Consider the following 18956-nt stretch of genomic DNA (forward strand, 5'->3'; position numbering starts at 1 on the left):
TCTAAACCATCTGGACAGACAAAAATTCAGTCTGCACGCCTATATCTCAACAGACATGTAAAGAAATATCCTGGCAACAGAAATGAGATGCTACAGGAAGAATTTGGGCATCCGCTACACATAATATCGTGTGACAAACGAAGAGGTACGGCTGCAGCAAGATCCAACAAGCAATAGGACCTCATGATGTCTTCCTCACAGTTGTCAAGGAACTAAAATGAAGTGGTATGGACATGTTTCCCGCTCAACAGAACATGCAAAGAACATCTTGCAAGGGACAGTCAGAGGAAGCCGCAGACGAGTAAGACAGAGGAAGAGGTGGGAAGACAACATCCTAGAATGGACAGGAATGAATCTGGCGGAATCCCGGCAGCGAGCGGCGGAGGACAGAGACAGGCGTCTTCGCTGGTCCCCCTGTCAACTGAAGGCAAGGGATAGGTCACGGACTAAAAAATTTATAACTGAGTCCGTGGGATAACAGGTGCTGGTGGATATAGTAATACAGCAGCAGCAGCAGTAGTAATATATATATATATATATATATATATATGTATATATATATATATATATATATATATATATATATATATATATATATATAAAATTGGCGCGCACTGCTGCATCAGAGCGTTGTAGTCAGCAGCAGCAACTTTATAGCACAACAGCTGTGGCAATAATAATATCATATATGATTATAGTTCCAGCCCAGTGAAGCAGTGATCGGTGTTGTGTCATAAAATCAAAACACGATTGTAATCGTTCACATACATTTGGCGACGAGGACTGGACTGGCGACAGTGTCGACAACCTTGTGTTGAGGGGAGACCGTGACAATACGGGGATGACGATGCGATGACTTCTAAGAAGACCATCATGTACAGACAGTTCTGACCTCCTTTGAACTGACTGAAATGTGAGATGTCTTACCACTACCACCCTGGATAGCTTGCATTACTTTATACATACGGAAAACTAATTCGATCACCTTAAAAATTGTGTAGCATATCTTCGTTCTTAATTGTTTTATTGTATTGAGTATAGCCTTCAGTCTTTGTCAGTGAAAAAGTTCACGCATGCCTCTCCTTCATTTTCACATCCTGGTGCTGTCACTAAATGTCTCGGTCTGTTGATAGTGAAGTCGGCTTGACTGAGTTCATTTCGACCGGGCATGCATGTCAAAGTCACCTCAGAGCATGAGTCTCGATCGTTCGCCATCGCTCAATTTTGGCTGTGGTTGGTTTCTGGCTGGAAACAATCTCACGAAGTGGTTTGTGGTTAATGCTGACCTTGAATGGAACTCCAATGAAGCACACTGAGGTAAAAGTGTTCAACACCATACACAACTGCAAACATTGCTCTGTCGGTTATATGAGTAGGTATACCGCTGTTCTGTTGGGGTAAGCGTAGGGCTTGCATTGCAGATGACTTTTCCTTTTTTGAGTTCGGACTGCAGCGAGACCAACCAGCTGTATCTGTCGGGACCTCCGTCTCTCCATCCCTCTCCCATTGACTCTACTCAGGCCTGCATCTCCGATCAGAAGACATGGATGACTGAAAACAAGCTTAAATTAAATGATGATAAAACTCAAATCATGATCATCACCCCACAAAGACTTTGCCACTCAGTCTCTCTTCCTTCCTCAGTCTCCCTCCACCGACATTCCTCTTTCCTCTTCCGTTCATGATCTTGGTGTCATACTCGACCTGTCTCTTTCCTATCAGCAGCATGTTGCAAATATTATATGCAAACTGTGTTACTTTGAAATTCGCAGAATTGCACCCATTCGTCATCTCCTGACTGAAGATGCAACCAAAACTCTCCTCTGAGTCTCTGTGCTGTCCCGCCTGGATTATTATAACTTGTTGGTTCACCCACGCCAGCTACCTCATCAGTTGCTATAGGCTCCAGAAAGTCCAGTCCGGGCGTAATGATGCTAATGATAATAATAATGATGATAATAATAATTAGTAACAGTAACGGAACTGTACTGTTGTCTGCTCTTTTAGATCGAAGTAAGCTGTAACTGGTGTACGGCTTGTCCGACAAATGCATGCTGTTCAGTTTTCGACCACCCGGGTCTACTGAAATGGTATTAGCTTTTGTCAGGTTTAAGAGTGGTTCTCGTGTAATTGTCGCATACTGTAGTAATTTAGTTTGAATCTTGCGACGTCATCGTGTCATTCCCGGGCAAGAACGAGCGAACTGTCAGTGATTGAGTAGTGGCCGAGTGTTGGTTACTGTTTTTATCTTCTGTGGGTCTGCTGAAACTCTTTGGCCACCACTTGAAACACATGACCGAAGACTGTGAGTTCACTGACAGATAAAAGCTATGTTTTTCTGTTTAATTTTGCATCTGGCGTTATTCGCTATTACTATGCTTCGGACATCTTAGACATCTTGGAGAACAACTTAATTGAGATTAGCTGTGTCAGTTGGAGTAAAATATAAAGTTTTCTTCAGTATAGTTAGTTAAGTGAACTTATATATATATATATATATATATATATATATATATATATATACACACTCACTCACACACACACACACACACACACACACACACACACATATATATATATATATATATAGTCAAGTAAATATAGATGAGGACAATTTGAGCTTAAAACAAAAATAGATAGATTCATAGACTAACCAGGCCATGCGCTCCCATCACCCGTTGCAGCGATAACCTGCAAAGGTTCCTGCAACGTATCGTTCCAGATTCCAGATTCCAGACTTCGATCTCTACGGTACGCCATAGCTTGACTCGAAGAGTGAACCAAACCATGTTCTTGCGCTGACAGATTCCTCGCACGAGGAATGTCACTCCGTCAAGACTTGATTAACTTTCTTGGTCTGTTTTCTAAACTGACACAGCCACGGTATAATACAGTTCAGTCGTACCAGGGTTTCGTCAGCAAAGACAATTATTCAGTGTTGCCGGGTAGAGATTAATGTCCTTTCAACTGAGTAACAGAAGGATATCGAGTGGGGTGTCAGAATCAAAAGCGTACGTACATCAAAGGTGATGGGTTTTGCAGTTCTACAGTTGGACACACCTTTTTGTATGTCAGCATGTGAGCTCAAAATATTCACAGTTGCTCCCTGCAGTATAGCATATCAACAATTAGGAATTTCACAGATGAATTCAGTGAACATAGCATAGCATATCAACAATTAGGAATTTCACCGATGAATTCAGTGAACATTTATAGACTGGGCGGCTTAAGCGATGTGCATTAAAAAAATTTTTAAAAAGAAGAAGAACAGCTTGATTTACTGCTAACCTGTTCTGGCCGATTTTTGTCACTTTTCTTTCTTGACACACAGTTTTCAGTACTACCAGTACGTTGCTGCTGTCAGCCTTAGTTCCACTGAGCTGCACTTGTGGCTTTCTGGCAACTGAACTACTTGAAGCCCTCAGTTGCTTCATCAAGAGCTGTATGTTCTTTGTCTTTCAATGTTATTCTTTGAACTCACAGTTGAAGAAGTACAACCCCATTGCATGATTTGTGCTAGAATTTCTTTGTCAAAATCGTGGAAATCACATATAAATTGAGGATCCTAAACTTTTGACTCTAAACGAATCGATGTAAGAATGAAGATGACTCAAACAATGCACCCAAACAATTTACAACATTCGAAACAGTCTGAACAGGAAATCCGAACAACCAACTTTTATTCTCAATAATAATCAGTAAGAATAATACATATTTTTTTTCTAGGGCGCGATATCCAGAACCGGTGCTGCTCAAACCGCCTTACATCATCCAGTTGACTATGATAGAGTCTCCCGTCGGTCCGACGGATGAGTAGGCAGGCACGGCAGGCTTATCTGTCGGTGTGTGTCCTCATGTGGGAGAAGAGGCAGATTCTGGATGTGCAGCACTTCCCACAGGTGTTGCAAGGGAAAACGTCTCCAGAAGTTGAGCCCTGCTTCCTTCGCTCACGCTTCTCCTTAATGGCCAGCGTTCTCTTGTTTTCAAACATCTTTATGCCACTAGAGCACAGCATCCTCCAGCGATAGCGGTCAAGGGCATCAGTTTCCCAGGAAGTGATGTCTATGTCACAGGCTTTGAGGTTTGTCTTCAAGGTGTCCTTGAAGCGCTTGCAGGGTCTTCCAAGTTCGCGGTGGCCTTCCTTCAGCTGGCCATGCAAAAGCATCTTCGGGATCCTGCTGTCTGTCATGCGGACAATGTGTCCTGTCCAGCGTAGCTGGTACTGGATCAGCAGGCTTTCGATGCTGGGCAGGCCGCTCCTCTCTATGACCTGGAGGTTGGAGACCCTGTCTTGCCACTTTATGCCGAGGATCTTTCGTAGGCATCTCTGGTGAAACTGCTCAAGTTGTTGAATGTGACGGCGATACGTCGTCCACGTTTCACAGCAGTACAACAAGGTGGTCCTGAGCCTGATGCCTTTGTTGTTCCACAGCCTGTTGTTGAGTCTGCCAAAAGCGGAGCTGGCCTTGGCGATGCGCAGCGTCACTTCTGCATCAAGGGCTCCGTTGCTGCATAGGGTGCTGTCCAGGTAGCAAACCTTGTCAACTGACTTGATCTCTGTGTCATCGATCTTGATTGCAGGTGGGGGGAGGCACTGGCGTTCTGTGAGCTAGCTGATTGGTACATGGACTCGGTCTTGCTGAGGCTGATGGTGAGTCCAAATTGCCTGCAGGAGGTTGAGAACCTGTCCATAATGAACTGCATGTCCTCATGGGTGTGTGCAGCAAGTGCGCAGTCATCAGTGAAGAGGAACTCTCTCAACAGTGCCTCAAACACCCTGGACCTGGCGTGGAGTTGCCGCAAGTTGAAAAGTTTGCCGTCTGTGCGAAACTGAATGTAGATGCCCCGGTCACAGTCTTGGAAGGCGTCAATCAGCATGGCAGAGAAGAGAATGGAGAACAGTGTGGGTGCCAGGACGCAGCCCTGCTTCACTCAATTTACCTACAGGGAACGGATCCGACATGTCAGTATTTTCCTGTACTCTCGCCTGCATGCCATCGTGGAATGACGCAATCAGCTGGATTAGGCTCTATGGGCAGCCGAACTTCAGGAAGATCTTCCACAGACCACGGCGGTTCACTGTGTCGAAGGCCTTAGTCAGGTCTACAAAGACCATGTGGAGCTCCTTGTTCTGCTGACTATAAACATGCCTGTTGACTATAAATATGCCTTAAAAAACACATCAACCACTATCTGACAATGGAAAACATCCAGTGTGTCCATATCAATGAAAAAGCACACAAGAGATGCATCAGATTATAAAAGCTATGAAGTAAATAAGGCTTAGATTAAAACAAAATGCATTTCATAGAAAACACACACACACACACACACACACACACACACACAAACAAACACCGCGGTGGCACACGCGCGCGCACACACACACCGACACACCCACCCACACACCCACCCCCACACACACACACACACACACACACACACACACACACACATATATATATATATATATATAGATGTCCCTCCCTTTCAGCCAGACACACACTCACACACAGACACACAGATACACACACGCTGACATTAAATATCAACTGCACTAAAAACAAAATTGCATAAGCATTAAGATATTTCTTATTTTCTAACATAGAATTCTGTTCGGACATACTAAAATGCCTACACACTTACACACGCGTACCAGAGAACTGTACCCTCACAAACACATGCACGCACGTACTCGGCACGCACACACGCACGTAACACACACACACGCACACACACACACACACACACACACACACACACACACGCGCGCGCGCGCGCGCGCCCATTAAAATTGACTAGATAGAAAAAATGCCATCACATCTAAGACCAAAACTACATAAAATATGCATTAAAACAGGACTACAAAAATACTCATACAAAGATACTTACGTTAACAGGCATACCTTGGTTTAACCGTTCTGCCCAGAGTAAAAATGTACGGAAAAGGTAAGTTTTCAGATCTGACTTAAAGGAATGTAGATCAGAGGAATTTCTAAGTGATGAAGGTAGAGAGTTCCACACTTGGGGAACCTGAGGTCTGAAAGACCTATTTCCAGTGTATCATAGTTTCAGATTTGTCCTTGGAAATTTAAGCAGCTTTTCAGAACTGGATCACAATGTTCTGTGCGGTTCATATGTTTCCAATATATACAGAGGAGAGAAACAATGGAAGAGTCTTGTCAAAATGTTTGAAGGCGAGTGCTGCTGACTTATAGTGAAAGCGGGACTCAATCGGAAGCTAGTGTAACCGAATCAGCAGAGGTGTAACACGTCTTACCTGTCAGACCGTACACAGAAAGTGTGTGTAAATGGTAGAGTATCTGCCTTAAAATATGGTGTCCCACACCGGGGGCCCGTCCTAGGTCCTGTTCTTTTCGTGCTGTATGCGGCTCCTGTGTCGGATGTCATCAGTCATCATGCGATGTCGCATGAGAGCTTTGCTGATGACACACAACTTTATCAGTCGGCTTCCATAGCTGAATTTGATGCACTGGTGATTCGAACACTCCTAGGAGTGCATTGCTGGCCTAAAGGACTGGATGACTCTCAACAAGCTGCAACTAAATGATGATAAGACTGAATTATGATAACCTGTCCAAAGAAGTTTCGTCAGTCAACATCCTTCCTTTCCTGACTCTGTTCTGATCAATAGCACACCAGTTTCACTTTCTCCTTCTGTTCGCAGTCTTGGTGTAATCCTAGACCAGTCTCTTTCCTTCTAACAGCACATTTCGAATATCTGTAAAGTTGCCCGGCTGTTTGGAACTGCGTAGAATCAGCTCTATCCGCCACTATCTCTCAACCAATGCAACCATGACACTTGTATGCTCTCTGGTTCTCTCAAGATTGGATTACTGCAACTCTCTTTTGGCCGGCCTTCCCAAATATCCGTGTTAGACAGACTACAACGAATTCAGAATAACGCTGCCAGACTCATTTGCAGAGCTTCTAAATTTGACCATGTTTCTCCTCTCCTTCAGTCTCTCCACTGGTTGCCTGTTTCTGATCGAATAGACTATAAGCTATCCACTCTGACCTTTTCTGCAGTCAATGGATCTGGCCCCATATATCTTTCTGAACTCCTCCATATCTATACCCCGTCTCGCCAGCTCCGTTCTTCCTCTGATACTCGACTTTTCAGGATACCTCATGTCAGAAGTAAGACCTATGGTCACAGATCGTTTTCTTTTCAATCGCCAAAGACGTGGAACAAGCTCCCTGATAACCTCCGTCATTCTGATTCCCTCGCATCTTTTAAATCTCGTCTCAAAACTCACCTTTTCCCTCAGCAGTAAGTTCAATTGCGTTAGCTGTGCTTGACTATGTATGTATACATAATTATGTATGTGTACATAACTACATGCATGTATATGAATGTGTATGTGTATTGTGTGTGCGAGCGTTTATGTAAGTTTGTGCCTGCCTATGTGTGCGTATGAGTTAGATACACATGTATTGTTAAAATGTATGTATGCAGTGTGTGTGTGTGTGTGTGTGTGTGTGTGTGTGTGTGTGTGTGTGTGTGTGTGTGTGTGTGTAGTCATATTTTGGTGTGTGTATGTAACATAGATGTAATGTTTTATGTTAACAAAGCGTTTTTGTAAAGCACCTAGAGCAGATTTCTGGATAGTGTGCTATATAAGTATCCATTATTATTATTATTATGATCAGATTTCTTTTTGGCGAGAACCAGTCGTGCAGCATTGTTCTGAATTTTCTGTAATCTGTTGATGGAGAAAGATGGTAAACCTGCAAGAGTGGAATTGCAGTAATCCAGTCTGGACAGGACAAAAGAGGAAACTAACTGAGCCATATTTTTCTTTGTTATATATGGTCTGACTGAGGCTAGCCTTCGGAGATGAAAATTACATGAGCGACACAAGAATGAAATTTGGTCGTTCATAGTCAAGGTTTGATCTAAATATACACCCAGGTATTTGGCTGATGTTTGAAATGCTACTGAAGCAGGGCCAAGCGTAACTGGGTCTTTTTCTGCTGCCTTAAGACGTGTTGGGTCTCCAACGGCTAAGAGTTCCTCTATAATATCACTGCATCATCTTAGATGAACAGACTATAAATGAATAAACGAATCTCTTCTAGAGTTCAGTCACACAGCGAAAACACACAGAACAGCTCATTGTTTCATTGTTTTAAGCCTACTTTGCCTTCCAACCAGATTATTGTAACGTCTCCAAAGTAAACGTCGGATACAAACTTCTGTTAAACTCTTCTGTGTATTCTCGCAATGTGACAGAACGATTTGAATATTATCGTTGGCCTACATACTGATTTTGTCAAGTTCAAGTTCAAATTAATATCATTTTATAACAAAACCATAAACATCAGTCTTTCGTGTCGAAAAGAAGATCTGTTGACGTATGATGCTGATAATAATGATGATTAAGCAGAAGAGAAGTATTTCCTATCCGCCAATTGGTGGTCCGCCAGTTGGTGAAATTTCCGTCCAATCCACCTTTTCTGAAGTAAGCTTACTCGGAAGTAAAGGTGAAAAGCAGACGGGGGCAATCGGACGCTTGCTTGCGGCTGGAAGTGACAGTGTCTGAAGGGATTTCCTCATTTTGTCGGTGAAACACCAACCGGTAAGTTTCATATCTGCACTATCGTGTTTATAATACACATGATTCTTGGCTGTTTGCTGTCTACATGTCCCTAGAGCATCACCCGTGTTTACCGAAAATTGATGTGAAGCAGTCGTCTGCTCTGCCTGTCCTTTTTCGGACTCGTTCAGTGAGCGGTGATGCCAGATGCCGCTGCGGGGTGGAAGATAAGATAATTTGTTAAGCTTGCGGCTCACAGCTTTGGACGAAGGTATCAGTCCATCCCATTAGTGTGCATTTTTTTGGTTCATGCGGAATATGATTCATACCATGACTAAGACGAAGAAGCAGTAATTTAACTCTGAAGATTTTCGAGGCTTCCGTCAGTTCCAGAACTGCTTCGTACTCAGGACCCGTGCAGGTACATGCTAGAATCTAGTTATATTACAAACTAACAAGGTATTGCCATGCCATTCTGTTAGTGATACATATATATTCATTTACTGGCTAATAGTTACATGAACAGGTCTGCAAACTGGCTCTTGAAGCTAGGCCCACATTTTATTATTTTATTTTTTTGTTTGTTTTATGCGATGACTCAGCCTTCATTGATGTTTACTGAGTTAGTCGACTTAGTCAGTTAGTGAGCATCTTAATAGTAAAAAATATTGCTATTATTGCATCACATGGATGACCTATTGAACCCTGGGCTCAAGGAGACACTATAGACAGTCCATCATGATATTAATTTCAAACCAGGAGATATTTTGCAGTGTTTGTTCTCAGTTTTGATATATTATTGAAATAAATTTTGTTTATTAATCATCAGCCATGCATCACCACTTTAACTGATAATTAACTGTAAGCTGTTAATTATTTCCAATAATGTGCAGATCATGGTTAATTTGCATGTAAATAAGATCCCATTACCATTTAAATTAAAGAATTGACATCATTCCTGAAATGGTAAAGGGATAGCTTTACACTTATACACACAATAAGTGGCTCATACAGACCTGTAAATGTGGCTAGAAATTAAGAATTATGTTTCACAACACACAAAGGTATGAAAATGTTTACATTATAATCTTATGCTTTTTGTTTTGTTGTTGTTGATGAATTGCAATATATTGTGTGCACATATGACACAAAATATATACAATTGAATTTGGGACCAAAGAAGTTGAGTGCACCGGGCAGTAAAGTGGGGTAGCTTGCAGGACACTTGGATTAGGATCAGGATGAGGACTAATACAATGTAGGGACGAATCTTGCCTCTATTGTGTTCAGCATTATAAGATTAATTTGAAAAATTAGGTATTTACTATTGAAAGAAAAACACATACTGACATAGCTAAGATAATTGTATTTTTTGGGGATAAATAATATGATTGGTTGCATTCAGTATCAAGAACATGTTTATGGATAAGCTAGACCACATTAGTATTATTCTGATCTAATTTGTAGTTACTTCAAATCTAAGTATCACTTGAAGTAAAAAGACATAAAATGGAGAGCAACCAGGTCCTACTTTTGTTAATTTTATACTGACCCTCAAAAACCATGTTATTATTTTATTTTTTTTTTAAACCAAGGAATTCTTTGCATGTTAACCCAGTAAATAAAGTAATTCAATGACTTGAGGAATTCTTAGCATGGTAACTCAGTAAATTGAGCAGTTCAGTGGTTGGTGTTTAATTAATTTCTGCACCACGTTATTCTAATCTGTGCATATTATAATTGTACTTATTTCGCTACATGTTATATTTATAACAATTTCTTTAACTGATTGCTGAAGGCTAGAGTGAAAAAGTTAGTTTACACAAGTGTTATGTCCAGAGCTTCTGATAACACACAGAATGCATGTCTTTCATACAGTTACTCCAGTCTATTATTTTAAAAGTTAAATGATATTTCACTCCCCAAAATTGTCTTGCAATTATACCTTTCATCCTAAAAAATTAAAACCAGGAAGTAGGTTCACTCTCTAAACTTCTCTTAAAGTGTCTACTTCTGAGAAGTCTTTGATCATTTATCTTGAATCTAGACCTATCATAACCATCAGTGCTAAAAATAACCTCACTTGGTCACTAGTTAAGAAGCATGCTTTTTATTGGTTAGGTCCTCCAGTCAGAGGGAAATGGCAAGAGGGAGCTCAGTTGTCATAATTGGCAGCTCAGGAATTTTAATTGGATATGTAAAATGAATTTTAAGTGTACTGTCAGTTCAGCAGTGTGTATCTCATTTACACATGTATCATGTATGACTATTCAAAGTTTGAAACAAAGAAAATCTGTACCAGACTCCTTATTCCCCCCCCCCCCTACCCCCCCACCCCCCCACACACACCACCATTTGTGAAGTTTCCCACATCTATACATTGGGCAGGAGTCTATTCATGTATAGTCTTATTGTTTGTTGTTTGTCTTTAGACAAACACTGTGTTCAGCTTTAAATGAATGGCATTGTTTTTTTCTCCCACCTCATTCACCGCCATAAAGAAGAGGAGGGAAATGGGAATTGGGGATTGAGAACATCCACAGGTGTGTCTAGCTTTGTCCATCCAGCATGTATTGTATGGCAAAGTACAGCTTGACAAAAGTCATATATGTCTGAACATTAATTTAATCCTTACTCATTTATTGATTGGGGAACTGTGGGAGCACAGTGTATCATTGTGTGCTGTGGGGAATTGTGGGAGTATATGTATCATTGTAATTTTGTATGCTGTATCTGAAATACAGAATCTGCTGCCCTTCTCTTTTATCTGTTGGGGATTTTTAGAGAGTGAGAGATTAATGAGCAATAAATTACCTGCCCATTGGATCAAGTTGTGGTCATTTGACATTATTAATTACTTTCTGAGTCACTTGACACTTGCCCTGAAGGCAAGGCCAAGTTGTGAATGTGTTCATAACAGGCAGGGGTCAAGGGATACTGTAAAGTGAAAAGTGTAAAGCAACTTTTTTCTTTGGACTCTGTCAATCACTTTGACTTTATTAGAAACAATTTTCAGTTTGTCACTTTTGTGTGCACCAGCAGTTAATGTGTTGCTTTCTGTTTGTAATTGAATTAACTATTAATACAATAATCATGCTTTGATTTATGAACTTATGTAATTTTGATCTTTCGCTGTTGATATTTAACTCACTAAAATTTCTTTTTTGTTGTTGACTTGTTAACTCACTTCCATGTCTAATGAGCTGCATGTTCTTGTTAATTGCTGTATAATTTGTAAAATTTTGGTTGTAAAGAAGGAAATGTGATAATTGAACAGTAATACTGGGAGTATTTGAACTTGACTTTCTTCTGAATTTGTGAAGGTGACACATTGATACTATTAATGATAGTTGTTTTAAAGTTTGATTTATTTGGGATTTAATTTTACTAGTACAATTCCAAATTTTATTCAGTCCATGGAATATGCTGAAGAAGAGCAGTGACCCATTCTACTCGATTTGTCTACTTGTTTGTCCCTCAGGCTGCAATAGTATTGAGCCTTGTAAAATCAATCCCATTGACTTTGCACTACTAACCATGGAGCCATTGGAGGGTGTGACACCAGTACTGACTGATGAGAAGGTAACCATGGAAATGATTCCAGAGTGCACATGGACTGCTGTTTTTTTTGTTTTGTTTTTTTACCTTCTTGGCAGTGTCTTGAAGGGTTGAAGATGATTATGTTGATGCCAGTTGGACTTTGGACATGCAGTCCAGTTCTGGTAGACAGGAGTTGTAGCAGTTACTGAGTTAGGCTAGTTTTGTGAAGAGGATTTTGTATTGTTTTTAAATACTTTTTGTTGTTGAGGATCTTTGCTGTTTGCGCATTTCACAGTTGTATACTAATTACTAATACTACCACTAGTACCAGTGTGATTGTGATTTTGGGTTTGTGCATCAAGCCATCATGTGTGTGTATTAGTTTGTTTATTTATGATTTATTATGGATGAGCTTACGTGGTATTATTCTGTTTGATTGCATCTAAATTGCATGTGCATGCATGTGTGTGTGTGCTTGCGTGTGTGTGCTTGCGTGTGTGTGTTTGCGCGTGTGTGTGTGTGTGTGTGTGTGTGTGTGTGTGTGTGACATTGCTTATAATGCTTTTATTGTTGTAATTTAGCTAATATTCCAACCAGCCAGTTTACCAAAATGACAGACCAACCATTAACAGAATGTTGAGTATATTATCTTCCAGCCCCTGCAAATCGGACTTTTTTTTTTTTTTGGTGGACATTTTTTTACGCGCACACTCATTGTATGCATTTTGAAATATTGTCAACAAGGCAGCTATCCCTTCGTGTCTTTCACTTTTAAATTTTATTTTACATAGGTTTCAAGGGTGAATTTTATTTTAGATTTCTGAGAAATGTTTCAAATTCTAGAGAAAAAGAAAGGAAAGAAAATAACTTTTCACACACACACACACACACACACACACACACACACACACACACACACCCACCCACACCCAGAACGTATGCTTTAACAAATGCTGTGTTCATATATGGATATGTGTTCTGTTGCTTGTTGTTTTGTGTCTAATGAGTAATGTGTTTTGTTCTAACTGAATTTAAAAAGAAAAAAAAACAACAAGCAGTGAACAACAAACAACAACAACAAAATTTAGGCTGTGAAAGCTTTTTTTTCTTGAAAAAACAACAACAAAGAATGATTAAACTTTTGTTCTGGTGCATGCTTCATCCTGACAGAGGGATGACTGGCATTGATTCCCAAACTTTGGCAGAGTTTCAAACTCAGTCATGCCCTGTGCACTGTTTACACTCACAGCCAGAAGAAAATGATAAAAGTATAGAAATATAATAGAATGGCTGTTTGCAGTGACCCTGCCAAACGTCAGCTCAAGTTGTAATATTACAGCTGTGCATGCAGTGAATTCGGTATGAAGCATGCATGGTATACAGTGTATTAATATGTATCACTGACTCATTCATTCATTCCCGCATTGTGTTGTTGAAGGGAAAACATTAGGAGCTTGTGAAAACAGACCACCTGTGGTGTTTTATAAAGGTACTGATAATACCACCTTTCTGAGTTAACAATGATCCATACAAGGTTTCCAGTCATTCACACACACACACAAACACCCCCCCCTCCCCCCAACCCCCACCCCCACCCCTCACCCACACACACACATGCCTTATAAAATGAAGAAAGTGTTGTGGGCTTACATTCAGGAAGGAAGAGCCAGTTCAAAGACTTGGTGTGCAAAGGCTTGGACTTTCTCCTCTGCTGTGTGTGGCTGTCACTGTTCTGTGTCTTGTTGGCTGTACAGGTCTGTTGGTCCCTTTAGGCTCCGCCCTGCAAGTTGGATTGGTGTGTGAAAAGATTGTGGGGATTATAGCTGTGTGCTGAAGTTGGTGAAACTAGGAAAGGCAACTTTATTCTGAGTGGTTGGAGCATTTTGTTGCTTGTGGTTTGCTGTGTGTGAAAACATTAATGCCTGTTTTATTCTGAGTTTGAATACATTACGTATGTATGTACATAATCATTATTTTGTGCATGCTCGTGTTGACATTGTTGAAAATGTTAAAAGCTGAACATAAATTTCCACTTTTTTATGTCGCTGTTATAAACTCATGTGGTTGTTGAATTTGTTGATGTGAAAGTTCAAACTAGTACCCTCATTTAATAACATACTTGATTCACTTATATTGATACTACAGTGACAGCATAACATAGATCTGCATGAAGAGCTTTTTGTTTCTGATATTTTTGTAAAGGTCCTTTGGTATTCAGTGTGATACAGTATTTTATGATTATGCTTTAAATTCATGAACATTCACAAGGGGTCAGGGAAGAATGGAAGAGAAGAGAAAATTTCATTAGGTACTTGATAAGAGAGAAAAAAAGAAAAGAAAGAAAGAACCTGTTTTTTTACTATTTTCTTTTGAAAGGCTGTTTCTTAGTTTCTTAGACTTATTAGAGATAGATCTGTCTGGATATGTTAATTGTTACATTTATTTTAAGTTCCTGTATCATTCAGCAAGCAGGACATCCCGCTAGCCCTCCTCCCCTCCCCCCTCCCCCTTTCCTTGACCTCCTGTTCTGTTTAAGGTAGGTTTTTTAACATTTATTTTCATTTTATATGATAACTTGATATTTTGCCTTTGTTGGGTGTTTACACAGCTTACTGGCAAAAATCCTTGTACCTCAGTATGTTTAAATACGGTTTGTGTACTGGTATACATGTGTATACAGTGCGCAGCACAGAAGCAACACATGAATATTTATTAAGCATGCAAAACTAAACCAGTTTGCAATCTAATCTGCTGACTCTGAGAATCCTTTGGTGAAACACGAAACCTCCTGATGTAAGAGTGAAACCACAAAACTGAACGTAAACCACCGATAGATGTAATTTCAGTAAAAGTGGAACCGTTAATCAAGTGGGCTTAACTGGATGTGTTTTCACAATCAGACACTGGTTTAGTGTACTGTTTGTGTTAGTCATTTAGACTGGAGACCCCATGGAAATGTGTGTGTTATTCTGTTGGGCTGTGTCCTCCTTTGCGTGTCAGGCCCACCATACTTGCTTTGCAAGTATTTGCTCAGGTGTTGCACTACTTTTCTCTTCCCAGAAGGCAAAGGATCTGCCATTCAGTAACTTGACTCACAGATGAATAGTCCTTTAGGCTGGCTTAGTCAATAGAAGATTGGGTGTCTTGATGGTTTGACTTTATTTTGTTCTGTCATGGTGTTCATGTGTGTTGACCTCCAAGTGGGGGTATACATAAGTTTGTGGTTTGTGTGTGTGTGTGTGTGTGTGTGTGTGTGTGTGTTTGAATGCATGTGTCTGTGTGGAAAGGGTGGGGGGACACTCAAGACTGAAAACTATTGTTATTCAAGGATTGTTAATCAATACATGGGCTATTTGATTAAGCACTTGCCCATCTGATCTGCATTTGTTACAGTTACTATGCATGACTCACTTTGAAGGCACACACACACACATGTACACAAAAACACTAACACTAACACTAACACAGTCAGTCACACAAATACACACGCATGCACACATGCGCGCGCGCGCGCGCACACACACACACACACACACACACACACACACACACACACACACACACACACACAAGATAGAGGTGTACGTAGAGGGGGGAAGATGGAGAGTCTGTATGAGAGAATCCTGAATACTCAGATACATACTTTGCAAATTTGACGTTGGTTAAGCACACTGGTTAAAAAAAACAAAAACATCTTGAGGAAGCTTTGCAAAGAAACAAATGACCTTACCCGGTCAGTGGACGGAATGTTTGGCATGGTGAAATTTGATCAGTAGGGGACCTGACACCACAGTCCATAAATACAAACTGTTCTAGTCTGCTTCCAAAGTGAGTGATAGTGGTGGGCTGGTCAAGGTGACAGACTGACCCTCCCCCTAGGACACTTTGCCTGATGATCCATTCCTGGTAAGTGGTTGGCTTTAGCTGTCAAGTGGACCACTTGTGACTGAAATGGAGTGTAAGGAGTGAGGTGAACATTATTCTGTTTTATTATATTCAGTGAAACCCTATTTTTATACTTTTTTTTAAAAGGGAAATTCAGAGAGTTTAGAGAACACTATGCCATTTGGGGCGAATAAAGGTTGGTGTGGTGGTGGTGGTGGTGGTTATGTGTGTGTGTGTGTGTGTGTGTGTTTAAAACTGAGAGATGGAGCATTCACACTCCACTCTCTCTCCCTCCCTATTTTCTTTTTCTCTCTCTCCCTCTGGCTTTTGTCAAAGGTGTGGGACTCTTTGCATCATATGATGCACATCTAATCTATTCTAAGAATACCTCAACCTCCAGACCTCGTTCTTTTCCTCACTCCCTGTACCCACCCAGCTCTCTCCTCCAACATCTTATACTAGATATGGAAACCACACATTTGTGAGCTAATCATAGATAGTCTGGCATGGACTGATGGAGAGGCAAAGTTAGACAGAAGGCAGTTGTTATGGAGCAGGTGATGAGTCATGGCCCTGTCAAAAGGACACTATCTCTTGTAGTTAACTTGTGGTGCAGTGAGGTGAGTCACTTCACCTGTATGACCCAGTGCAGGCACTACAGAAGAGTTGCCAGCTAAGCTGCCTGTAGTCACCACGGCTGGTTGAACTGACAGATGGAGTGGGTTAGAGAGTGCTGGTCAGGAAACACAGCACATATCTGTGTCCTGTCTCTCGGTCAAGTCTGGCTTCTAAAGTCTCTGTAGCACTGCTGGCTGTGAAATTGTGTCTCCATGTACCATTGTACCCAGTCCTTTTTTTTGTAACATTTTATTTTTTAATGAAAATAAGATTTTATGGAATGCCTGGTTTAAGAGGTAAAGTCTGTTAGTGTGTGTGTAATACAGTAATGTACTACTACTACTACTACTAATGGATATTTATATAGCACACTATCCAGAAATCTGCTCTAGGTGCTTTACAAAAACACTTTTTTTAACATAAAACATTACAATTTTACGTCAGTGTTACATACACACACCAGAATGTGACTACACACACGCGCGCGCGCGCACACACACACACACACACACACACACACACACTGCATACATACATTTTAACATACATGTGTATCTAACAGCTGACATTATATAAACACACGCACACACAAAACACATTCATATACATGCATATAGTTATGTGCACATACATATGTATGCACACATACTGACAGTGACATAGTCAAGCACAGCTAACACAAAGGAAGTGGACCTGCCACAATTGAACTTATTGCTGAGGGAAAAGTTGAGTTTTGAGACGAGATTTAAAAGATGTGAGGGAATCAGAATGAAGGAGGTTTTCAGGTATATATATACACAATGTGCACAGATTGTGAAGAAAAAATCCTCTGGACTCCTATATCTGTCTGTCATAGACACATGCACACAGACACAGACAGACAGACAGACACACACACACACACACACACACACACACACACACACACACACACACACACACACACACACACACATCCACATCACAAATTACAACCAAGCTACTTCAGTGAAACAGCAACCATAACTTGATTGAATAGTAGACTGTCCCATCACTGCCATTACCATTATCACAATCATCATGATCAGGTGCTAGCAGTGTGTGTGTGTGTGTGCGTGCGCGCGCGCGTGTGTGTGTGTGTGTGTGTGTGTATCTTATGACAAATCATTAAGAAAGAAAGTTGTAAATGTATACTATAACAAACTCTGATCCACAATGATGAATGTTTGTAATACTAATAGTTTATAACACAAGAAATCAATGCATCATATATGTATGTATGTGAGTGTGTATACAAATGTGTGTGTGTCTGTGTCACTGTGTGCATGTGTGTGGAGGTATCTCTGTTCAGTATACATGTGTTAATGTGTGAGGTGGCAGATGTGTATGTGTGTGCTTGCATACCTGTGTGAGTGCGTGTGTGTGTGTGCACATGTGGATTATGTATACATACTTGGAAATCAGTTGAAACATTACTGAGCCCAGTGAAGGGCCATGACACTTTTCCTTAACATTGATCTCTCTCTCCTGCCTGTTTGCATCCATCACTTTTCAGATTTGCTGTGTGTTCAAATGTGGTATTTTTTTTTATCCCTTCCACCCCCTCCCCCACCCCTCTCACTCCTTCCGTGATTAGCTGTTTGATGCTTTGATCAGTTGATTGATTGGGTACTGACTGCAGGCACGATCACAGCTTGGTACCTATGCATCTCTGTGATTGATGAAGATGGTGTTGACCCTGGGTTAGTGGGTATCCCTGGTATGGTCACAAGTCACCTGGGAAATTTTGGTGATTGATCGAGGTGGTATTGACCCCAGGTACAGTCATGAGTCTGGGAATCTTTGTGATAGATATTCTACAGAAACAGAATTGTGGGTGTGAGTTGGGGGATGCTTAACATGTGACTGTCAGTTTGCATTTTCACCAATTTCAGTCAGATGTTTTAACATCCAATTTTGCCCAATTACCCAGTTGTTACATAGATTTTAGTAATGCAGGGTGTGACTGATCACAAGGGAAATTAAAAGAATAAAATTAAAAGAAAGAAAGAAAGAAAAAGAGAATAATCTCAAGAATATGTAATTATAAAGGAAAGACTAAGAAGAGAAACAATGATGTGTGCAGCTCAGACTCAGAGAGAGATCTTATACTGTATAATTTAAAGTAGACCAACTGTTGGGCTGCTGACCTCTTTCTGAAAAGATATTTCAGTGGTTCACAAAAGAGAGACATTATGAATTGGCAACATTAATACAATTTTACACATCTTTAGAATGTAAAGCTGCCCAACCTTGCTGGCAGTATAAATTGATAAAGTATATCCAGTTGTTGAGTGTTCTTTTTGATATCTCTGCAATTTACTGTCAGTAGAG

General features: G+C 40.6%; 1 protein-coding gene across 2 annotated transcripts in view; it reads left to right on the top strand.

The window, feature by feature from the left end:
• The first annotated feature begins 8488 nt into the window (after nucleotides 1-8488).
• Nucleotides 8489-18956, top strand: part of LOC143277731 (tropomodulin-like) — a 26070-nt gene continuing 15602 nt past the window's right edge. Inside the window, exons 1-2 of one of the 2 annotated variants that reach the window (XM_076582627.1) lie at nucleotides 8504-8603; nucleotides 12043-12143. In XM_076582627.1, the coding sequence (XP_076438742.1) occupies nucleotides 12099-12143 (45 nt within the window). In that variant the 5' untranslated portion in view covers nucleotides 8504-8603; nucleotides 12043-12098. Of the gene's footprint in view, nucleotides 8604-12042; nucleotides 12144-18956 lie in introns of both variants that reach the window. The other variant, XM_076582628.1, reaches the window with a different exon arrangement.

This window comes from Babylonia areolata, chromosome 35, assembly GCF_041734735.1.
Source record: "Babylonia areolata isolate BAREFJ2019XMU chromosome 35, ASM4173473v1, whole genome shotgun sequence".
In the NCBI taxonomy this organism is placed as follows: domain Eukaryota; kingdom Metazoa; phylum Mollusca; class Gastropoda; order Neogastropoda; family Buccinidae; genus Babylonia; species Babylonia areolata.